Source organism: Cherax quadricarinatus, chromosome 24, assembly GCF_038502225.1.
Source record: "Cherax quadricarinatus isolate ZL_2023a chromosome 24, ASM3850222v1, whole genome shotgun sequence".
Classification (NCBI taxonomy): domain Eukaryota; kingdom Metazoa; phylum Arthropoda; class Malacostraca; order Decapoda; family Parastacidae; genus Cherax; species Cherax quadricarinatus.
In genome coordinates, this window is record NC_091315.1 from 13,802,043 (window position 1) to 13,827,481 (window position 25,439).

At 42.4% G+C, this 25,439-nt stretch overlaps 1 protein-coding gene across 5 annotated transcripts in view; it reads left to right on the forward strand.

Moving 5' to 3' along the window:
• The window catches only part of LOC128690723 (E3 ubiquitin-protein ligase rnf8-like), a 290,771-nt gene that overhangs the window by 113,757 nt on the left and 151,575 nt on the right, over window positions 1–25,439 (forward strand). For all 5 annotated transcript variants that reach the window (XM_070088192.1, XM_070088193.1, XM_070088195.1 and 2 more), the window contains exons 4-7: window positions 9,513–9,653; window positions 9,946–10,054; window positions 22,897–22,995; window positions 23,351–23,476. In XM_070088192.1, coding sequence (XP_069944293.1) covers window positions 9,513–9,653; window positions 9,946–10,054; window positions 22,897–22,995; window positions 23,351–23,476 — 475 coding nt within the window. The remainder of the gene's footprint in view (window positions 1–9,512; window positions 9,654–9,945; window positions 10,055–22,896; window positions 22,996–23,350; window positions 23,477–25,439) is intronic.

Below are 25,439 nucleotides of genomic sequence, written 5' to 3' on the forward strand. Positions count from 1 at the left end.
GGAAAAATAAAAGCACTGATGATGCAATAATAAAAATGCTAGACCTGCTTTACACAGCATTGGAAAATAAGGAATATCCGCTAGGAATTTTTATTGACCTAAGAAAAGCGTTTGACACGGTAGACCACGGCATCCTACTCCACAAAATTGACCACTATGGTATAAGAGGCCATATGCTTGCATATTTTAAATCCTACCTTTCTAATAGATATCAGTATGTCACCATTAAAGACACAGCCTCATCAATACAGCCACTTGATACTGGAGTTCCACAGGGAAGTGTCCTTGGACCCCTGCTCTTCCTCATTTACATCAATGATCTTCCAAACATATCCCAACACCTGAAACCCATTCTTTTTGCTGACGACATGACTTGTGTTATTCCCACCCTAATCTTGCCACTCTCAACACCATTGTTAATGAGGAGCTGCTCAATAAACTTACACTTAACACTGGCAAAATCTACTATATTATGTTTGGTAGCAGAGCAGGTGTTGCGCAACTTAACATTAAGATCGACAACACTCTAATTGCCAGACATAATGAGGGCAAATTCCTTGGCCTATACCTCGACAACAACCTAAATTTCAGCACCCATATCCAACACATAACAAAAAAAGTCCTCTTCAAGGGGGGCTCCTTGGCGTGGTGAAGAGGCTCTTGGTCTGAGGAATTAGACCTATCGGTCTTCTTCCTCAGACCGAACCTAATTACCCCCCAATCTCCCCTCCCCTATCCCATCCTCCCCATCCTCCCCTTTTTCCTTTCCTCCTCCTCCTCCCCACTCCTCCCTTTTGCCCTTCCTCTTTTTGTCCTTTGGGATTTCTCCCACAGGCGCGCTAGTTCCTAGGTAGGAGAAAGGACACCGGGGTCCATCCCATTCCGTTGAGGTTTCTTGGCGGTGGCGTAGTTTGCCGTGGAATCTGGATTGCCTAGGGATGTCCCGATCCCTCTCCGGTATCCCGGAGTAGCTTTGGGTGTCTTTTGGGCGACGGGTGTAGCTCTGGAAGCCACCTTTCGGATTCCGGGGGTGGTGGCTGAAGGAGGTATGCTTTGTGGCGGATATCCGGCCGCCCTCTCTTTTGTCCACCGAGGTAGCTCGGCAGATGTGAGGTTGCTATCCCAGATTGCTGGTTTACTGGCATGAAGGGTAGGGTATGGCACGGGTTCCATGCTGCATCTGCGCTACTAGCGGTGTCGAGTCCTCTTGGGCGCGGAGGGAGATTTCTGGCCCTTTCATCCCTCCTAGGAACTATCCCTCCCCGGTCCCCCCTTTTTTTTTCTTTTTTTTATTTTTATTTTCTTTTCTTCTTTCTTTTTTTTTCTTAAAAACAAAAAGAAAGAAGTAACCTAACCATGGCAGCCCTAGTCCATGAACCTGGTACCCCCGGGCCCCTTCTTGATACCGCACCCCGTTCTGACCCCGCCTCGTCTTTGGACCACTCTTCAGACATTCCTCATGCCTCTGTACCTATTGCCGGTGCTGTTTCCTCACCCGCTTCAGGTACTGAGGCCTCGACTGACTCCTTCGATTTATCAGACCTTCGCTCTCCTCTGACTATGCTTCCGGCCTCTCCCTCTACGGTGCGGCAATTTTCAAATCGCCGACCCGTTCCACGTCGGACCAACTCTGGTCCCACGCCTAAACGTCAACGACAATTACCTGCTGATGATACTTCTCCACCTTCACCTTCTCGTTCTTCTCAGAAACGATCGACACGTCCTTCACTACCTTTCCACGCTCAGTTTCAGACTGAACAGTGGACTAAATTCTTCACTTTACGACCAACTTCCTCTACTGCCTATCTTTCTGACCATAGTATTGGCAAGGCACTCCTACGCCATGTTGGTAAAGATATTTCTTTTCATGCTCTTAAGAGCGGTACGCGCATCATTACCGTACAGAATGCTACCCAGGCTCGTGAGCTCTCTCGTCTTACCCATATAGATACTGTTCCTGTCACCCTTGAAAAACATCATTCCCTCAATTCTTGTAGTGGTACCGTTATTCTGCCCCATACCATAGTTCAACAAAATTTCCAGACATGTGGCACCGACATTCTAGAACAGCTGGAACTCCAAGATCTCCCAATCCTCAAGGTAGACACTTACGTTCTTCCTGCCCGTGGGCGGAGACGATACCCTAGCAATGTGGCTCGTTTAACTTTTGACAGCCGAGAACTCCCATCCTCCGTTTATATAGCAGGACATCGGTTACAAGTTCGAAAGGTGATCCCTACACCACAACAGTGTAGAAATTGCTGGCGATTTGGCCATCCAGCGAAATATTGCAGATCTATCGCCGAATGCCCAGTCTGTGGTGCCGATGACCATTCTAATACGTCTTGCAATCGATCTCCCTCTTGCCTTAACTGTCATGAGGCTCACCCTTCGTACTCTCGCCGTTGTCAGGTCTATTTAAACGAGCGGGAAATCCGTTACCTCAAAGAGACAGAAGGTCTCCCTTATGCCATGGCAGTTTCTCATCTCCGCCTCCAAGGGAGACTCCCACGTGTTTCTTATTCCCGTGTTTCAAAACGTCCCCCCACTTCTGGTATCCCATCTTCTACACCCACCTCTGTGGTTACCTCTCCCATAATCACTCCTGTATCTAATCCTTTTGCTGTCCTCGGCTCAGACGTCCCTACTTCAACGCCTCAGTCTAATCTCGCTTCTTCGAGTTCTCTCTTACAAGCCTCAGTATCGACGAGACCTCGTACGACACCTCTTCCCAATCGTCCCTCTACTTCTCAAAAGTCAAAAAAAGGTCCGGTAACACCTCCTACCCATCTTCCACCTCCTCATTTTACCCTCCCTGTCTCTGTCCCTAGTTCTTCCCCTCTCACTGGCTCAGTTACAAGTGCAGAGGTTCACCCTCCTCCTCGTAATGTACCTTCCTCCCCTGTTCCCTCCCAAGTTTCTTCCTCTTCTGCCACCTCCCAGGTTCCTGTCTCTTCTGTCCCCTGCCACGCTTCTCCAGTTCCCTCCACCCTTTCGCCCCCCCCTACCTTGGTACAGTCCAATACAGTTCCAATCTTTACTCATCCTCCCCCTACCATTCCCAATATTGTCTCCCATACGACATCTCTGAATTCCGAAACACTTGAAGCAATCTCTGAATATATTGCAGAGACCAAACCATCAATGGACACTGATCCACCTTCCGCTCTTCCTCTCTCCTCTGCTCCATCTGCGCAACTCCTTTCTTCACAGCGCACCGTTCCTTCGCTGCTTGAACATTTTCCACTGCCTCCGCATGTGGACTTTTCTAACCCTTCTAGTCCGTAGGAACCCTTACCTGCGGATTTCAAGTATCTTTATCATTGCCAATCATGGCCTTTTTACAGTGGAATATACGCGGCCTCAGGGGTAATCGGGGTGAGCTTCAGATGTTACTCTCCCAGTTTGCCCCTGTTGGTGTTTGCTTACAGGAACCAAAATTACACTCTGCTGTTATTTCTCACATCTCAGGCTATAATTTATTGTATTCTTCAGATCCTTTTCCTGATGGGACCTTTAATGAAAGTGCCCTTCTTCTCCGCACTGATATTCCGTACCATCAGCTATTTGTTCATACTTCGCTGCATTACACAGCAGCCCGTATCCACTTACATAGGTGGTATACGCTCTGTTCTTTATATCTCTCTCCTTCTCGGGCATTATCTATTCCGGATTTTGCCTTCCTTGTTTCGTCATTACCGCCACCGATTCTGTTACTTGGTGATTTTAATGCCCACCATTTCCTCTGGGGAGGGTCTCACTGTGATTCCCGTGGAATTCAGTTAGAGGCTTTTCTTGCCACCCACCCCCTCCATGTTTTAAATACAGGTACTCACACCCATTTTGATCCTCGGACTCATACTCTCTCTTGCATCGATCTCTCAGTTTGCTCTTCCTCCGCCGCATTAGACTTTACTTGGTCTGTTCTCCCGGACTTACATGACAGTGATCATTTCCCAATCATTCTTACTTCCCCTTCATATTCGCCACCTCTTCGCACCCCACGCTGGCAATTTAATCGGGCAAATTGGAACCTTTACTCACACCTGACTGTTTTTAAAGAGGTTCCTTCTTCGTCCTCCATCGATGAGCTTTTACACCTCTTCTCGTCCTCCGTTTTCACCGCAGCTTCTCATTCTATACCCCAAACTTCGGGCAGGCATTCTCAGAAATGCGTGCCTTGGTGGTCTCCTGCTTGTGCTCGTGCAGTACGTTCGAAACGCGCTGCATGGGGCAGGTACCGGTACAATAGAACCACAGAGCGACTCCTTGATTTTAAACAGAAGCGTGCGATCGCTCGCCGTGTCATCCGTGACGCTAAACGCACTTGCTGGCGAGATTATGTCTCCACCATCACCTCTGCTTCCTCTATGAGTGCAGTCTGGAAAAAAGTACGAAAACTGAGTGGTAAATATTCTCCTGACCCGGCTCCTGTTCTGCGGGTTGCCGGTGTTGATATAGCAAACCCACTAGATGTTGCCAATGAAATTGGCAATCATCTGGTCCGTATTTCTCAGGGACTCCATCTATGCCCCTCATTTCTTTCCTCAAAGTCTGCCAGAGAGTTAGCACCCTTGGACTTTTCTTCTCTCAGAGAAGAACAGTATAATGTGCCTTTTACACTTCAAGAACTGGAGGCAACACTCTCAGCTTGTCGATCATCGGCAGCTGGGCCCGACGACATTCATATTCGTATGCTACAACATTTACATCAGTCAGCCCTTGCAGTCCTATTACACCTTTACAATCTTATTTGGTCACAAGGAGTTCTTCCACAGCTGTGGAAATCCGCCATTGTTCTCCCTTTCCGCAAACCAGGCACTACGGGACATGAAACCTCCCACTATCGTCCCATTGCTCTTACCAGTGCAGTTTGCAAAGTAATGGAACGTCTAGTAAATAGACGTTTAGTGTGGTATTTAGAGACACACAACAGTCTCTCCACTCGTCAATATGGCTTTCGTAAGGGACGTTCTACCATAGACCCCTTACTGCGCTTGGATACGTATGTTCGTAATGCCTTTGCGAATAACCACTCGGTTATTGCCATATTTTTTGACCTTGAGAAGGCATATGACACAACTTGGAGGTATAATATTTTAGCCCAAGCCCACTCCTTAGGCCTTCGAGGCAATCTACCATCCTTCCTTAAGAACTTTTTAACTGACAGGCATTTCCGTGTTCGGGTTAATAATGTGCTCTCCCCGGACTTTGTCCAAGCTGAAGGTGTCCCCCAGGGATGTGTTCTGAGCACAACACTTTTTCTCCTTGCTATTAATGATTTGGCCTCTAGTCTTCCATCAAATATTTGGTCATCACTCTATGTTGATGACTTTGCTATTGCCTGTGCAGGCGCTGACTGTCACCTCCTTACAGTTTCTCTCCAGCATGCAGTCGACCGTGTTTCCAATTGGGCCACCACACATGGGTTTAAATTTTCCAGCACTAAAACCCACCAAATCACTTTCACTAGACGCTCTGTCATCTCTGATCATCCTTTGTACCTCTATGGCTCACGTATCCCTGAACGTGATACAGTCAAGTTTCTGGGCCTCCTCTTTGATCGTAGGTTATCCTGGAAACCTCACATTACCTCTCTGAAGGCAACTTGTCACAGCCGGCTGAACCTTCTTAAAACCCTTGCTCATCTTTCGTGGGGAGCTGATCGTCGAACCCTCCTTCACCTACATTCCACCCTTATTTTATCGAAACTTGATTATGGTGACCAGATCTATTCAGCGGCATCTCCTGCTACTCTCTCTAGCCTTAACCCCATTCATCACCAAGGATTACGTTTATGCCTTGGTGCTTTTCGCTCTTCCCCTGTCGAAAGCCTCTATGCAGAAGCGAACGTTCCATCCTTATCCGATCGCCGTGATGCCCATTGCCTGCGCTACTATGTACGCTCTCATGATCTCCGCAATCCTTCCATTTATAGAATGGTCACTGATATTAGTAGACATTCTTTATTTGTTCGCCGCCCCTGCTTACTCCGTCCCTTCTCTCTTCGCCTTCATTCGCTCTTGTCTTCTCTTCAACTACCACCTTTCTATGTACATGTAGCATCTCACTTTTCCCTACCCCCCTGGGAGGTCCCAGCTGTTCGAGTCTGTTCTTTCTCCCTCCCTTGCTCGAAAGCCCAACTGTCTACGGTCGCTTCCCGCTCTCTTTTTCTTGACCACTTTCACTCTCATTCTCATGCCATTGCTGTGTACACAGATGGCTCTAAGTCTTCTGACGGCGTAGGATTCGCAGCAGTGTTTCCGGACAGCGTCGTACAAGGGCATTTACTATCTTCAGCTAGTATTTTTACTGCTGAATTATATGCCATCCTTACAGCACTTATCCGTATTGCATCTATGCCTGTGTCATCATTTGTGGTTGTCTCAGACTCCCTTAGTGCTTTACAGGCTATACAAAAATTTGATACACCTCACCCCTTAGTCCTCCGTATCCAACTTTGGCTACGCCGCATCTTTACTAAGCATAAAGATATTGTTTTTTGTTGGGTCCCTGGTCATGTTGACGTACAGGGCAATGAACAGGCAGACACTGCTGCGTGGTCAGCAGTACATGACCTACCAGTTTCTTACAGAGGTATTCCATGTACGGACTATTTTGCTGTAATATCTTCCCACCTTCACACCCGTTGGCAACAACGTTGGTCTACTATGCTCGGCAACAAACTTCAGTCTATTAAACCGAGTATAGGTTACTGGCCGTCTTCTTATCACCAGTGTCGAGGTTGGGAGACTACTCTCTCCCGTCTTCGCATTGGCCATACTCGTCTTACTCATGGATATCTCATGGAGAGGCGTCTTGCTCCTCTCTGTGAGAATTGCCAAGCTCCATTATCAGTCAGCCACATTCTGTTGGACTGCCCACTTTATCAACGAGCACGCAGAATTTACCTCTGTCGTCGTCTTCGCCCCGCTGCTCTCTCTTTACCTTCCCTTCTCGCTGATGGACCCACCTTTCATCCGGACTCTCTTATTGACTTTTTGACAACGACTGACTTACTTCACAAATTCTGATACTTTCAGCCCTTTCTACTTGTATCTCTTGCTACCCTCTACCCCCGTACTATCCCCTGCCCCGCTGTTTTCTGTAACCTGCTGATCATCCCCCCTCCCTCCTGCCATCCAATTCCCTTGCTTCCTTCCCTACCCTGCAGCGCTGTATAGCCCTTGTGGCTTAGCGCTTCTTTTTGATTATAATAATAATAACAAAAAAAGTATCCAAAACGGTGGGGATCCTCTCCAAGATACGATACTACGTACCGCAAACTGCCCTTCTCACACTATACCATTCACTTATATATCCATACCTCACCTATGCTATCTGTGCTTGGGGTTCAACTGCAGCAACACACCTAAAGCCAATAATAACCCAACAAAAAGCCGCAGTAAGAATAATCACTAAATCCCATCCCTGGCAACCCCCCCCCCCCACTCTTCATAGATCTAAACTTGCTCCCTGTTCAGAACATCCACACTTACTACTGTGCAGTCTATATCTACAGGACCTTAAATTCCAATATTAACCTTGACCTATAATGCTTTCTTGATAGATGTGACAGGATCCACAGGCATAACACCAGACACAAACATCTCTATGACATTCCCCGTGTTCGACTAAACCTTTACAAAAATTCAATGTATTTCAAAGGCCCTAAAATCTGGAACACCCTACCTGAAAACTCTAGAACTGCAGACACATTCATCAGTTTCAAAACTACAGTTAGAAAACATCTTATCTCCCTGATCCTCCCCGACAACTAACTACATGTTAACCACCTGGTGGTTCACAATTACACTCACTCACCCACTGACTATAAACCCAGAAATACTAATCTTAAAATAATAAATCCTAACTAGTCATAAGTTTGTCTATGATACTCCAATATAGACACCTTGTATTGTGCCAAAGCAAAAGCATTCACATTACTAAACTCACAAATTATGATGTAGTCACTTAGCCTTAATACCATAATCTGTAAGGATTTAAATAATGTTTAGATTTAATCCAAGTCTGCTCAAAATGCCTAGCCATGCTAGGTGTTCTAGTGGCCCCCTCTGTAATTAGTATTTTATAACATGTAAACCACACAATACCCAAAACCTGTAAACCCCACATTGTAACCCTTATAGAGAATAAACTTGAATTGAATTCTGAAGAGAAGTTGCAGAGGTTGGTTGATGAGTTTGGTAGGGTATGTAAAAGAAGGAATTAAGAGTGAATATAGGAAAGAGTAAGGTGATGATAAAAAAAATTAGGTAATGGAAGATTGGATATCAGATTGGAGGGAGAGAGTATGGGGGAGGTAAATGTATTCAGATATTTGGGAGTGGAGTGAACACATCAGCAGATGGGCCTATGAAAAATGAGGTGAATCATTGAATTGGTGAGGGAAAAAAAGGAAGTGGTGCACTGAGGAGACTGTGGAGAGACAGATCTTTATCCATGATAGCAAAGAGGGGAATGTATAAGAGTACATGTATAGTTATACCAACACTCTTGTATGAGTGTGAAGCATGGGTGGTGAATGTTGAAACAAGGAGAAGGCTGGAGGCAGTGGAGATGTCATGTCTGAGGGCAATGTGTGGTGTGAATATAATGCACAGAATCTGTAGTTTGGAGATTAGGAGGAGGTGAGGGATTACTAAACCTATTATCCAGAGGGCTGAGGAGGGGTTATTGAGATGGTTTGGACATGTAGAGAGGTTGGAATGAAATAGAATGAATTTGAGAGTGTATAAATCTGTAGTGGAGGGAAGGCTGGGTAGGGGTTGGCCTAGGGAATGTTGGAGGGAGGGAGTAAAGGAGGTTTTGTTTGCGAGGGGCTTGGACTTCCAGCAAGCGTGTGTATGTTAGATAGGAGAAAATGTAGACAAATGGTTTTTTAGGACTTGACGTGCTGTTGGATTGTAAGCAAGGTAACATTTATGAAGGGATTCAGGGAAACCAGCAGGCCAGACTTGATTCCTGGAGATGGGAAGTACAGTGCCAGCACTCTGAAGGAGGGGTGTTAATGTTGCAGTTTTATAACTGTGGTGTAGGCATGCCTCTGGCAAGACAGTGATGGAGTGAATGATAATGAGAGTATACCTAAATAATGTATATTAGAGCTGATTTCTCTATTCTTTTTATTACAATATACAGTACACTACTGTAAACATTTAAAATATACTAAAAATGTTATAAATAATGCAAAGGTGACACTTAAACAATATCATAGATGGTTGACACAAACCCACTACCATTATAGTATGCTGCATAGGAATTAATTTACCGAAGTGGTGTTTGGAACAGAACTCCATCATTAAGTGAGGAGAGGCTGTATACATAATTGAGGTTTGGGGTTTATACACAGAATAGGAACAAAATTTTATTCTGTGTGTGCTGTTCATTTATTGACAGGAGGATAATGTTCTGCTTTGAATAATAATTACAGAAATGTGTAACTTTGGGCCGCTTGTATTAATTCATTCGTTTATTTAATGTGGGAATAGTGTACAGATTAACCTTACTCAAGAGCATGCAGTACTCGAAGAGCAGCTGAAAAAGAGTGATGCCTTGCAGGCAAGATTGCAACAAGAGAGAGACCATCTGCGTACTTCACTACATCAGCAACAAGAACAATTACAAGAGAGGTAAGAAGTCTCTCTTAAATTTTAGTTATTTGCACCATGAAACATGCACATATATGTGTTATGTATGTACATACATGTACTTAGTAATGTTATGTTCTGCTATGACAAAATGAAGCATAAACAATTATTGAAGATAGTTATAATCCATCATACTCGTGCAGTTTTTATTTCATCACCTCTAAGTGCAAGAGCCTCAGAGTATGGAGAGCTGTAATAATAATTATCATAAAGTATATTGAATGTACTACAGTGTGCCTTATAGATTGCTTATATACACTAATTTGTTTGGTAGATATCAACGTGAAAGAGAAGAGTTGGAAATGCAGTTCACTGCTGGTGCTCTTGCCCAGCAGGCACTGTTGGAAGAGAAGGAAGCTCTTGCTCAGAGATTAAAGATGCAGGTCAGTAAAAGAAAAAGTTTGACAGTTTTTTGCCTCAGTTTTTAATTACATTAATACAGCCTCGCCTCACTTACCGACGTACTCGTTTACCGACAACTCAGAGTTGCGACAACTCAGAGTTACGACGGGCTCTGATGAGTTGTTATTGTATACTGTACAGGAACTTGGGTCATGAACAGGCAGTGCAGTGTCTCAGCATAAAGCATCTGAATCTCCTTCCTACAGCCACTTGGTACACTAGCTTTCACAGGCTCCAAGACTACATATTTGTGCAAATTTCCTGTTTTTTTCCTCTTGGAAGAGAAAAAAGCAACAGGAAAATGGACGAAGTACAAAATAAGTTCATTGTAAAAGGGTTAGTGATGCATCTCAGCATTAAGCAATCTTCAAGACTACATATTTCGTCTATAAATTTGTACTTTATTGTGCATCCCATAGTAAAAAATAGTTAGAAGTGCATCAGCACTGAAGGAAAATGGAAAAAGTACAAAAGAAGTTCACAGTAAAGGGGTTAGCTGGTGTGTTTGTATATGTGTTTACATTCTCTGTGTATTGTGGCAGCTTAAGAAATGATTAAACTCTCTGAACAAGGTATGTGGATGGTAATAATAATAATAATAATAATAATAATAATAATAATAATAATAATAATCATCGCTCTGGAGTGCTTTAAATGTCAGCTACCAAACCTATATGAAATACAGTGGACCCCCGGTTTACGATCAGCTCCCAATGCGATCAATTATGTAAGTGTATTTATGTAAGTGCGTTTGTATGTGTATGTTTGGGGGTCTGAAATGGACTAATCTAATTCACAATATTCCTTATGGGAACAAATTTGGTCAGTACTTGCACCTGAACATACTTATTTATTTATTTATTTATTTATTTATTTATTTATTTATTTATTTATTTATTTTATAATTTGAACATACAGAGGTACAAAAAAATACAGGTAAGAGCAGCATGCCAAAGCCACTTGTATGCATAGCATTACTGGCAGGCTTAAAATTAACTTACGATTAACTAAGCAATGATGTAATCAGTGATAAAACATTATTGTAAACAGATAACAATAGAGCACAAATGAGTATTACAAAGACAGGTCATATGGTTGCATGCATTGCTGTACATTCAGTAGAATGGAGTATTCTGTTAGGTAGTGTATTTAAAAAATAACGAAGTTAGATTGGGTCTTGGGTTTAACATTTATGTGATATAATTGTGAGAAACATTTAAGATATACAATTTATAAGGTTCAGTTATTCAGTATTTACTTGGTTTTGGGTGAGTAAGTGATCTTTGAGAAGAGACTTGAATTTATAAACAGGTAGTGTTTCTTTTATATTTACAGGTAATTAATTCTGGAATGAAATAATATCGTAAACCGGGGGTCCACTGTACTTGACATTTAAAGCACTCCAGAGCTTTCTTTCTTCTTTCAACACACCGGCCGTATCCCACCAAGGCAGGGTGGCCCAAAAAGAAAAACAAAAGTTTCTCTTTTAAATTTAGTAATTTATACGGGAGAAGGGGTTACTAGCCCCTTGCTCCCGGCATTTTAGTCGCCTCTTACAACACGCATGGCTTACGGAGGAAGAATTCTGTTCCACTTCCCCATGGAGATAAGAGGAAATAAACAAGAACAAGAACTAGAAAGAAAATAGAAGAATACCCAGAGGGGTGTGTATATATATGCTTGTACATGTATGTGTAGTGTGACCTAAGTGCAAGTAGAAGTAGCAAGACATACCTGAAATCTTGCATGTTTATGAGACAGACAAAAGACACCAGCAATCCTACCATCATGTAAAACAGTTACAGGTTTTTGTTGTACACTCACTTGGCAGGACGGTAGTACCTTCCTGGGCGGTTGCTGTTTACCAACCTACTACCTAAAGCACTCCAGAGCTATTATTATTATTATTATTATTATTATTTTTTTATTTTATTATCACACCGGCCGATTCCCACCAAGGCAGGGTGGCCCGAAAAAGAAAAACTTTCACCATCATTCACTCCATCACTGTCTTGCCAGAAGGGTGCTTTACACTACAGTTTTTAAACTGCAACATTAACACCCCTCCTTCAGAGTGCAGGCACTGTACTTCCCATCTCCAGGACTCAAGTCCGGCCTGCCGGTTTCCCTGAATCCCTTCATAAATGTTACTTTGCTCACACTCCAACAGCACGTCAAGTATTAAAAACCATTTGTCTCCATTCACTCCTATCAAACACGCTCAAGCATGCCTGCTGGAAGTCCAAGCCCCTCGCACACAAAACCTCCTTTACCCCCTCCCTCCAACCCTTCCTAGGCCGACCCCTACCCCGCCTTCCTTCCACTACAGACTGATACACTCTTGAAGTCATTCTGTTTCGCTCCATTCTCTCTACATGTCCGAACCACCTCAACAACCCTTCCTCAGCCCTCTGGACAACAGTTTTGGTAATCCCGCACCTCCTTCTAACTTCCAAACTACGAATTCTCTGCATTATATTCACACCACACATTGCCCTCAGACATGACATCTCCACTGCCTCCAGCCTTCTCCTCGCTGCAACATTCATCACCCACGCTTCACACCCATATAAGAGCGTTGGTAAAACTATACTCTCATACATTCCCCTCTTTGCCTCCAAGGACAAAGTTCTTTGTCTCCACAGACTCCTAAGTGCACCACTCACTCTTTTTCCCTCATCAATTCTATGATTCACCTCATCTTTCATAGACCCATCCGCTGACACGTCCACTCCCAAATATCTGAATACGTTCACCTCCTCCATACTCTCTCCCTCCAATCTGATATTCAATCTTTCATCACCTAATCTTTTTGTTATCCTCATAACCTTACTCTTTCCTGTATTCACCTTTAATTTTCTTCTTTTGCACACCCTACCAAATTCATCCACCAATCTCTGCAACTTCTCTTCAGAATCTCCCAAGAGCACAGTGTCATCAGCAAAGAGCAGCTGTGACAACTCCCACTTTGTGTGTGATTCTTTATCTTTTAACTCCACGCCTCTTGCCAAGACCCTCGCATTTACTTCTCTTACAACCCCATCTATAAATATATTAAACAACCACGGTGACATCACACATCCTTGTCTAAGGCCTACTTTTACTGGGAAAAAATTTCCCTCTTTCCTACATACTCTAACTTGAGCCTCACTATCCTCGTAAAAACTCTTCACTGCTTTCAGTAACCTACCTCCTACACCATTATTATTATTATTATTATTATTATTATTATTATTATTATTATTATTATTATTATAAATTCTTATATAAATCATTATTATTATTATTGTAAATTATTATTACCATCAACATACTTTGTTCACTGAATTTAATCTTTCCTTAAGATGAGACAGAGAGCATAACGAATGACTCGGAAACAAAAAATCGAGAAAAATTGCACTATTTTTGCATTTTTTCTTATGATAAGAGAGATCTGGAAGTGTTTACCCTGATGTAAACACAGTTTTCTTTCGTTATAGACCAGAGGTACAGACAAGAACATCTGCCTCTGCCCTTACCCATCACGTATGGCATGTATTATTCATTTCAGCATCTTTATTACAGTTCTAGGGTATTTATCGTGTTTCTCATATCAGTTTGGAATAAATGTGATGGATAGATAACCTTTATTACTAATATTATCATAATTACACAGCATTTTATTAGCGTCATGTCTGACATCCAACACCCATGACGATTCACCAGATACTGAATGCTACTGCTTGCCTCTCCATCCTTCCAATAGCTCCTTCCATTTCATAACAATGTTAGATGGTGAATTTAATGTATTAGACAGAAAAATTAAAAGAAAGTTAAAAAACAAAAAAACAAAAAATTCTGAAAATTCACTACATGTTCAGGTGTATATTACTTGCCACATCATAAAAATAATTTTTGTAAAATGACTGTAATTCTTTGTAGAAACATGGTATTTTTCTGTAAGCTTAACTTGTTGTATGTGTATTATTTATTGTTTTCTGTAATATATACCTCTTTAAGGGGGGCTCCTTGAAGTGGCAAAGAGGCTATTGGTCTGAGGAATTGGACCTCTTGGTCTTCTTCCCCTGACTGAACCAAATTACCTCCAAATCCTCCCTTCCCTACCCCACCCTCCCCATACCCCCCTTTCCTCTCCTCTCCCCACCCTTCCCTTGTATCCTGTCCCATTTGTAGCCTCTGGAGTCCTCTCCTTTGGCATTACATTTTCTAGGTAGGGAGTGGCGTGCTGGGGTTCGTCCCACTCCGTGAGGTCCCTCAGGGGTGGTGTGGTTTGCTGTGGAATCTGAATTGTCTGAAGGTGCCCTGCTCCCTTCCCGGATTTCCGGAAAGTGGGCAGGGTGCCCTTCAGGTAATGGGCGTATCTCAGGAAGCTTCCTGTCAGTTCCGGGAGGTGGCAGTCGAAGGAGGTATGCTTTGTGATGAATTTCCAATCGCCCTTTCTTTTGTCCACTGAGGTAGCTTGGTAGATGTGAGGCTGCTATCCCAGAGTGCTGGTTTATTGGCATGAGGGGTAGGGTGTGGCACGAGTTCCATGCTGCATCTTCACTACCAGTGGGCTCAAGGCCCTCTCGGATGAGGGGAAGAGCTTTTGGCCCCTCTCTGCCTCCTAGTGACTGCCCCTCTGCTGTCCTTTTTTTTTTCTTTCCTTCTATCTTTTTTCTTTAAAATAACAAGAAAGGAGACATCACTGAAGAAGCACCTTTATTATGGAGTCTTTGCCCAGTGAAACCCTTCCTCCTCCCAGATTCCTAAACGTCCAAAACAACCTACTGACGACAGTTTGTTAGTGATCGCTCAAAAAAATGACCTAGGCAACGCTCACTACCTTTGCGTACCGGGCTAACGAGGATGCAGTGGACAAAATTCTTTTCTTTACAAGCGACGTCTTAAACTAATTATCTTTCCGATCATGGAATTGGTACAACTCTTTTATGGCACATTGGCCAAAATATATTGTTCCACGCTCTTCGAAGCAGTGCGCATGTCATAACTACAGAATCCAGAACAAGCTCATGTTCTCTCCTGCATCACTTCTGTAGATAACATACCAGTCACCATTCATAAACACACTACTATTAATTCTTGCAGTGGCACTGTGGTCTTACTGTGTACAGTTGTACAGAGTGATTTTTTGTCTTGCGGCAATGATATATTAGAAAAATTAGCCTTTCAGAACCTCCCTATTCTTAACCCTTTGACTGTTTCGGTCGTATATATACGTCTTACGAGCCGCTGTGTTTGACGTATATATACAGTACTCATAAATTCTAGCGGCTTCAAATCAAGCAGGAGAAAGCTGGTATTCCCACATGTGAGAGAATGGGTCTGTGTGGTCAGTGCACCATATAAAAAAAAATCCTGCAGCATGCAGTGCATAATGAGAAAAAAACTCAGACAGTTTTTTTTAATTAAAATGCCTAATTTGTGGTCTATTTTTGTATAGTATTTATGGTTGTATTCTCGTTTTCTTGGTCTCATTTGATAGAATGGAAAACATATTATAGAAATAGAGGTGATTTTGATTGGTTTTACCATGAAAGGAGCCTTGAAATGGAGCTCAAAGTAGGGGAAATGTTTGATTTTTGCCGATGTTCAAAAGTAAACAAATGATGTCATTTTCCAATAAATGTCCAAGTAGCCATTCTAATATGCAGTCATGAATGGGTTAACATTATGTATATACAATTATTGCAATATTGCAGTAGTCTGCATAACAGTAAATCTTCTATTTTTTGCTTGAATAAAAATTCAAAATAGAAAGCAAGAGTAATATCAGAGGGACCTGGAGACGTGACTGATGAACAAAGAAAATGTTATTTTAGAGCCAGGAATGTGTGCACTGTTCATTCTGGACCCTATTTTGAAATTGTCATATTTTTTAATTTTCGTGAAATTGGCCAAATTGCAAATTTCTGATCACGTTATTGGGTAGTTGAAATTGGTAAATGGGCAGTTTCTTGTACTCAGTCGATTGAAAAAAATGGAGCTCTAAAGAATTAGCTATGAGTTTGGTTGACAGGAACAATGGAATTAGCCGAAAATAGGGCTCAAAGTGGGCAAAATCGCCAATTCGTAAATATCGCCGAGGTCGCTAACTTCACAAGAGCGTAATTCCGTCACTTTTCCATCAAATTTCGTTCTTTTGGTTTCATTACAATCGGGAAAAGATTCTCTATCATATCATAAGAATTTTTTTTTTCGGAAATTTTGCGACACCAGGAGACAGCTCAGGATTTGGGGTTGCGACAGTCAAGGGGTTAAGGTAGATACACACATCCTGCCCGCTCATGGGTGGAGGCACTTTCCTAGTAACATCACTCCTTTAACCTTCGACTGCCCTGAACTTCTGTCCTCTGTCTATATTGCAGGCCATCGCCTAGAGGCCCGTCAAGTAGTTCCCACTCCCTAACAGTGTCGTAATTGACTCACAAAATCGTAATGACACGATTGCAAGCAAACCATACCACACGCGGGGATAGAACCCGTGGTCTGGAGTTTTGAGACTCTCTGAACGCTGGTTCTATCCCCACCCGTGGTATGGTTTGTGTCGTAATTGCTGGCATTTTGGGCACCCTGCTAAACACTGCAGATCTGTGACGGAATGCCCGGTCTGCGGTGCAGCAGATCATTCCAATACGTCTTGTAGTCTTTTCCCCTCTTGTCTCAATCACAAGGAACCTCAGCCTTCCTTTTTCACGCCATTGCCAGGTCTATCATAATGAACGGGAGATCCATTATCGTAAGGAGTGTGAGGGCCTTACTTACACTATGGCTGTCTCTCAGCTCCGTCTTCAAGGAAAACTTCATGTCCCATATGCTTGGGTAGCCCGAAGACCTCCATCCTCCCAATCCCTCTGCGTCCATGTCTTCTGGGGTCGCCCCAGTTTCTAATTCTTTTGCAGTTTTATCCTCTGACACTCCTACCACACCACCTCCTACTTCTACTTCTTCATCTCGCTCGCTTGCTTCTCAATCTATGAGACCTCGCAGACCTACACTTTCTTTGCGTCCATCACCTGTACAGAATCTATCTTCTACCTCAAAGCCTAGTTCTCACCCCCTTTCCAGCTCTCAAATGAAGGTGGAGGTTCATCCCCCCCTCGTGAAGTCCCCTCTTCCCCTCTCCCCCCTTGTCTTCCTCCATAGTTACCCTCCAAACTTCTTCCTCTCCTGTTACCCTGCAGGACTCTTCTACCCCAGCCAATGCATCTCTCCAGGTTCATACTCTCCACCCCCCCTCAGACCTCTTGGATGCCTCTGATATCATGGCATCATCGGCTTCCTTAACAACTGAGACGTTAGACGCTCTCTCCAGCAATATTGCGGAGACAACACCTCCGATGGACACCAACGCACCACCTTCTACCTCTTCTATTCCATGACCCTCGCAGTAATCTGTTCTTCCACAGCATTCTAATTTTTCCTTGCTTACATGATTACCATTGCCCTCGCATGTTGACTTTACTGATCCTAAAAGCCAATAGGTTTTATTGTTTCTTATTGTTGCCATTTTTATTTCTTTACATAATGTCTTTTTTACAATGGAATATTCGTGGCCTTAGGGGCAATCAAGGAGAACTCCAAGTGTTGCTCTCTCAGTTGTCCCCAGTATGTGTTGGGTTGCAAGAGCCCAAAATTCATTCTGCTGTCATTCGCCCCGTTTTGGGCTATGTGCTGTTACATTCTTTAGATCCTTTACCTTATGAATCATTTAATGAAAGCTTGCTTCTTGTGTGCATTGATATACTGTATCAACAAGTTTTTGTTCGTTCCCCGCTGCATTATACTGCAGCTCGTATTTATTTTCACAGATGGTTTACAGTTTGCTCTCTCTATCTTTCTCCCTGCCGTATCTCAGGTATCGTGTTTTTAATTTCTTCTCTACTGCCGCCCATCTTGTTGTTGGGTGATTTTTAACACTCGCCATCACCTGTGGGGAGGGTCCCACTGCAACTCTCATGGTGATCAATTAGAGACTCTTCTTGCTTCTCATCCTCTTCATGTTTTAAATACGGTTGCTCCTACCCATTTTGACTCTCGCACTCAGTCTCTCTTCTGCATTGATCTTTCTATCTGTTCCTCGCCCATTGCACTTTATTTCACGTGGTCTGTTCTTCCAGATTTACATGATAGTGATCACTTTCCTATCCTTCTTGCTTCTAATACATATACCCAACTGTTTCGTAGCCTTCATTGGCAGTTTGCTTAAGCAGATTGGGGCTTATACTCCCCTCTTACCACCTGTTGCAAGGACCCCCCTTATGTTCTTTATTGATGAACTGGCACACCAGTTTTCAACCTTTAGTCCTAACTGCGGCAATGCGTTCTATCCCCCAAACCTCAGGTAGGCATTCTCAGACGTGTACCTTGGTGGTCTCCTACATGAGCCCGTGCAGTGTTTAAAATGTGCTGTGTGGGGCCGTTATTGATATAATCGTACCACTGAGCGTCTGTTGGATTTTAAGCGGGCAAGGGCAGTTGCTCACCGCATCATCCACGATGCTAAACTCACTCGTTGGTGAGACTGCGTGTCTACCATTACCTCATCTTCCCCTGTGTGCACGATTTGGAAAAAGGTGCAGAAATTTTGTGGTAAGTACACTCCAGACTGAGCTCCCGTTTTGCGGGTTGCTATAGTTGATGTTGCAGAAACTCTAGGAGTTGCCACAGAAATCAGGAACTATCTTGTCTATATCTCCCGAGGGCTTCACCTCTGTCCCTCATTTCTTGCGTCTGAGCCTACCAAAGAGCAATTGCCCTTAGATTTCTCCTCCGATGGATTGGAGCCATATAACGTACCTTTTACTCTCCTAGAATTGGAGCCCATGCTTTCCATTTGCCAGCCATCGGCAACATGACCTGATGATATCCACATTGGTATGCTATAAAATCTCCATTCTATGGCCCTTCCCATTCTTTTACGTCTTTTCAATCTCATTTGGGAGCGAGGAGTTCTCCCTGAACAATGGAAATTGGTTTTGCAAACCGGGCACCTCGGGGCTTGACACTTTTCACTCTCGTCCCATTGCCTTGACCAGTGTGGTCTGCAAGGTGACGGAATGATTGGTGAATAGACATCTGATGTTGTTCTTAGAGACTCGCAATACCCTTTTCCCTTGCCAATATGGCTTTTGCAAAGGCCCCTCTACTTTAGACCCCTTGCTGCACTTAGATATGTATATTTGAAATGACTTTGCTAACAACCACTCTGTCCTAGCGGTCTCTTTTGATCTAGCAAAGGCATATTACACCACTTGGAGGTATAACATTCTTGCCCAAGCCCACTCCTTAGGCCTCCGCAGTAATCTACCAAACTTCTTCGCTGCTTTTTTGTCCGATTGACATTTTCAGGTCCGTATTGGCGCCTTGCTTTCCTCGGACTTTGTACTTACCGAGGGAGTCCCACAAGGATGTGTCCTCAGCACTACTCTTTTCTTAGTTTTAAATGACCTACCTTCTGTTCTTCCTTCGCATATTTGGTCGTCACTTTATGTTCATGACTTCGCTATAGCTTACTCGGGCACTGACTGTTGAATAGTAGCAGCCTCCCTTCAGGTTGTGGTAGACCGAGTCTCCCTTTGGACCCCTTTTCATGGCTTTAAATTTTCTAGTACGGAAACCCGATTCATTACCTTCACTAGACGTCCTAGCGTCCTTGATTTGTTCTTTCTTTGCCAGGATGGATGTAATTGTTGATTTATTCTTGCTGTACATCCTGGCAAGTTCCTGCACCCTCATACCACTCTCAAACTTTTCTCTCACTTCACGCTTAAATTCCATGGTGTTTCTCACTTTCTTTACCACAGGAACTTTCTTTGGAGCCATGGTTACTTATTTCACAGCTGCACTACAAAAATAACACAAACTACAATGGGAAATAAGCAAAATGTTTGGATGTATGAGCAGAAGCTTCCTCAGCCACCAAAAGACACGGCCAAACTGACACGCAAGCAGCCCCAGCCAGTGGATGGACACGTCTCAAATAGCCGATCACCGAATTAACGGCCGATAACCGGGCGCCGAGAAACTGGCCGATCACTGAGTTGGCCGATAACAGAACCGGCCGATAACTGGGGGTCTACTGTATTTACATTAATTCTTATGGGAAATATTATTTCGGTTTTAGGTCATTTCGCTTTTAGGCCGACCTTCTGGAATGGATTGCGGCCAATAACCGAGGGTCCACTGTATTATTATTTCCATCGACATGCCTTGTTCACAGATTTTAATAATTTCTTAAGTTGTCATGATACACCGAGAATGTAAACACACATATGAACACACCAGCTAACCCCTTTACTGTGAACTTTTTTTGTACGTACTTCCATTTTCCTCTGGTTTTTATCTTCCAAGTGCTGCTGCACTTCTAACTCTATTTTCTACTATGGGATGTAAAAAGTACAAATTTATAGACGAAATATGTAGTCTTGAAGATTGCTTGATGCTGAGATGCACCACTAATCCCTTTTACAAGAACTTATTTTGTACTTCTTCCCTTTTTCTCTTGGAAGAGGAAAAAACAGGAAATCTATACAAATATGTAGTCTTGGAGACTGTGAAAGCTAGTGTACCGAGTTGCTGTAGGAAAGAGATTAAGATGGCCGATGCTGAGACTCTGTGCTGCCCATTCATGACTCAAGTTCTCTTACAGTATACAATTACAACTCGTTGGAGAGCCTGTCATAACCCCAAGTTGTCAGTGAACAAGTGCATCGGTAAGTGAGGAGAGGCTGTATTTTTGAATGTTTATACAGTAGTTTACTGTATATTGTAATAAGCAGAATAGAGGAAATCAGCTCTAATATACATTATTTAGGTATGCATACTGGTCAGAGAGCAGATTGTAAGTCCGAGTCGTCGGTAAACGAGTATGTTGCTCAGTGAGGAGAAGCTGTACCATAATTTTTACAGTTTATGGGTGTAAGGCATGTCTCTTAAATGTGAGGATGCTGAAGGCAGTGAGATATCATGTTTGAAAGCAGTACTGTATATGATGTGAATATTATGAAGATGGGGCTATGGAGCATACAGTTCAAAGGGTGGAAGAGGGGTTGTTATACAAGTCATGGAGAAGAATAGGATTATGATGTTGTGTAAGTCTGGGGTGGCAGGAAGGAAGGGTAGTGATCATCCCAGGTTGCTTTGAAGCAGGGGTGTGAAGGCAGTTTCAAGCGGTTGGGGCTTGGAAATCGAGTAGCATTCTTTCAAGACATTGGCTGGATCCCACCGAGGTAGGGTGATGTAAAAAGAAAAATTAAAGTTTTTCTTTTTTTAAATTTAGTAATTTATACAGGAGAAGGGATTACTAGTCCCTTGCTCCCAGCATTGTACTTGCCTCACATGACATGGCTATGGAGGAAGAATTCGAGTAGCATTGTTTAACATATTTGATCAGAGTGAGTGGAGACTAGGGGATTTTAGGATTTTGCACACTGTTAGTATTGGCAGGGTAATAGTGCCTTTTCACTGAAGTAGGGGTGAGGATGATGTAGTTTGGATGGTCATTTCAGTTGCAGTACCTGTGTACTTCTGGCTAGATGGCTGTTGAATGAATGATGGTTGGGGGGCAGTCACCCTGTCTTGGTGGGAGAGAGCTGGTGTGATAAAATTGTACACAAATTTAAGGAGCTGCTTTTACATGGTTGGGAGAGGAAGGCCTGTTTTATCCCTATATGTATGGTATGTCCTAGGTAGTAGGTTGGTAAACAGCAACCGCCCAGGGAGGTACTACCGTCCTGCCAAGTGAGTGTAAAACGAAAGCCTGTAATTGTTTTACGTGATGGTAGGATTGCTGACGTCCTTTTTTCTGTCTCATGAACATGCAAGATTTCAGGTACGTCTTGCTACTTCTACTTACACTTAGGTCACACTACACATACATATACAAGCATATGTATACACACCCCTTTGGGTTTTCTTCTATTTTCTTTCTAGTTCTTATTCTTGTTTATTTCCTCTTATCTCCATGGGGAAGTGGAACAGAATTCTTCCTCCATAAGCCATGCGTGTTGTAAGAGGCGACTAAAATGCCGGGAACAAGGGGCTAGTAACCCCTTCTCCTTATAAATTACTAAATTTAAAAAGAGAAACTTTTGTTTTTCTTTTTGGGCCACCCTGCCTCAGTGGGATACGGCCGGTTTGTTGAAAGAAGAAAGAAGAAGATGTATGGTATGTGCAGGAGGATTCTTCCCAGTATATCTACTCATACAGGACAGTGGTCCCTGATGTGGGGATAGGGGTCATAATTTATGCTTGTTGTAGGATAGTCATACCTCTCCAGAGGCAATTTAAAATGTGTGCAAGTGATTTTAGTGAGGTTTCCCTCGAGCTCACTTAGTCATCAGGAAGTGACTGTAGGATGCCTCTTCCAGATGTACAGCAGCCATTCGTATCAACAGGAATGTAGGATCACATTAACAGGTGTCACCTTTCACCTGAGTTGGCATTGGGAACTTTGTAAAATGTGGTTAGGATTAATTGCTCAGTCTGTCTCAGCCATAATTCTCAGTAAGGTTTCTTTTACTGTTGGGTGCTAACCCTTCAAAGAAGGTGCTTTGATGTTGAAGGCCCCTTGATCTAAGGAATAGGACCTTCTCTACCTTTAGATCAAATCTTATTGCCTCCCTTTCTCCAGGCATTGTATGGCCCTTGCAGGTTTAATACTCTTTCTTTTATGTATGTAATAACATAATGATGACAACAACAGTACTGAGGTCTTAGTATAGCAGGTGTATTAGCCCATTTGTTGCAGCTCTGTACATGTACCCATCAACTAACATTCACAGATTACTCACTTTATACAGCAATTTATATGATTTAACAGGTGGCAGAGCTTCAGGGTCACTTGGAAGAAGAACGTAAAACGCTGGAGGAAAGGTTACGAAAAGAAGAGGAGCAGAGAAATCACATTCTCCAAGAGAAGGTGCAGTACACAGTGAACCAGTGTTATTCTTTACCCTTCTCATTGGTTAGAATGAGAAGGCTCAACTAATACCTGAAGGCCCATAATAACCTGTTATTGCTAACCAAGTTTAAAATGGAGACCATAGCCTGTTACATCATAGATGAACCTCCTTGATAGATCTACATAGAGTAGAATTGTGACTTCAACAGTCAGAGAAATGCCTCAGTTATGAAAGCCCTGGATATTATCTTGAGAGAATCCTAACTGATTTGATTTGATTTAAATTTAATCCATTATTTTAATAATGTTCTAAATTTTTTTAGCACTGTTGCACTCTTATTAGTTTACTCTGAATTTTAAAATTTGTTCATAGGAAAATGTGCTTCGCCGCTTGCAAGAGGAAAAAGCTAACCTTGAGGTCAAATTAGCAGAAGAACGCCAGTGCCTTCAGGAGCAGCTTAAAGCTACAGAGAGTCATAGAGAGGAGTTAAGACAGCAGGTATATATTTTTTTTTCTTAGAAAGTAGACTGCTTTAGGTTTGAGATCAAGTGATTATAAAAATCATAAAAATGCATTTTTACAATAATTTGCTGAAATTTAAGAGGGAGTAATTAAGTACTTGGATGAATGAGTATTAACTGTACCTTGTTTATACTTGAGCCTCTGTATGGAGCTGCCACCCGGCAGTCTCTTTATTGTTCCACTTGTTTACTGCTCTTTCACTAAACATGTATATGTGTGAGTCAGTTGTCATGCTCATCACCTATTCTAGCTTTTACAAGGAATGACATGTAGCTTGTTTAATTTTTCATGATACCACAAATGTGTCAACTCTGGCACCAGTCTGGAAACTTGCCTTTGCATTTTCTCGTGCATAGCTTTGAAATTGCTTTAACTATGAGCTCTGGGGGCTGTATCTCTTATTTTTTACGTAAATGATATGCTATAGCTTTGCCATGTTTGCTTTTGAGCTCTTACATGTATTTGAATTTTGCTATATTATTGTCCAGGTTATTCCATTAGTTTAGCAGTCTTGTGTTCAACTATTTTTGTGTATCAGTAAAGCTTATTTCCATGGTTTTCAACCATGCCCTTTGGTTCCAGGTTCTTTATTAACCCTTTGAGGGTCGACAGGCCCTCTCTGTGACTTGTTCTCAGGGTCGGCCAAATTTAAAAAAAAAAATTATTTTTTCTTATGAAAAGATAGAGAATCTTTTCCCGATCATAATGACACCAGAAGTATGAAATTTGATGGAAAACTTACAGAATTATGCTCTCGCGAAGTTAGCGGTCTCGACGATGTTTACGCATCGGCGATTTTGCCCGCTTTGAGCCCAATTTTCGGCCAATTCCAGTGTACTAGTCGACAAAAATCATTACTATTTCTCTAGAACTCCATTTTTTCTATTGAATGAGTACAAGAAACCACCCATTTACTGATTACAACTATCCAATACAGTGGTCAGAATTTAGCAATTTTGCCAATTTCACACAAATTTAAAAAGATGCCAATTTCCAAATAGGGTCCAGAATAAACAAGAAAGACATTCCTGGCACTAAAATAATATTTCCTCTGTTCGTTAGTCACATCCCCAGGCCCCTCTTATATTTCTTTGGCTTTCCACTTTGAATTTTTATTCTTACAAAAAATAGAAGATTTACTGTTATGCAGACTGCTGCATTAGTGTAGAAATGGTATAAATAATATCAGCGCACTTGTGAAAGAATATTAGACTCGCCAGTTGACATGTATTGGATGCTTGGCAAGATTTGTTAATTTTGAACTTTGGTAAAAATCGAACATTTCTGCTATTTTGAGCTCAATTTCAAGGTACTTTTCATTGTAAAACCAGTCAAAATCATCTCAATTTCTGTAATATGTCTCTCATTTTATAAAATGAGACCAAGGAAACTAGGATACAACAATAAATACCATACGAAAATACAGTGCAAACTCGCTGTTTTATTCCAAAAACACGGTCAAAGTTTTTTTTTTCTCATTATGCACTGTGTGCTGCAGGATTTTTTTATACTGCGCACACTGACCACATAGACCCATTCTTTCATATGTAGGCCTACCAGCTTTCTCCCACTAGATTTGAGGGTGCTAGAATTTAGGTGTACTAGTACGTCAAAAACCCTGGGTCATAAGCCGTATTAGTACGGCCGAAACCCTCAAAGGGTTAAAGAGTCTATCCTGGGCTATTCCAAAAATATTTTGTATATTTTGATCATATCCCATTGTATTTGTTCTTCTAGGACTCCTCTTCACAGGCAGGCCTTTATATATTTTTTTGTAATGTAGCTCAGCAAGGGCACCAATTAATAATTGCTCAAAAATAGATCACACATGAGGTAATTAGTGTCTTTACTGTGTTTTTCTTTGATTTCTGACAACTATCCTTATGTTTGCTATCTTTGCATTTGCTGCTTGTGTTATTCTGCTTTGTGTGTTTCAGGG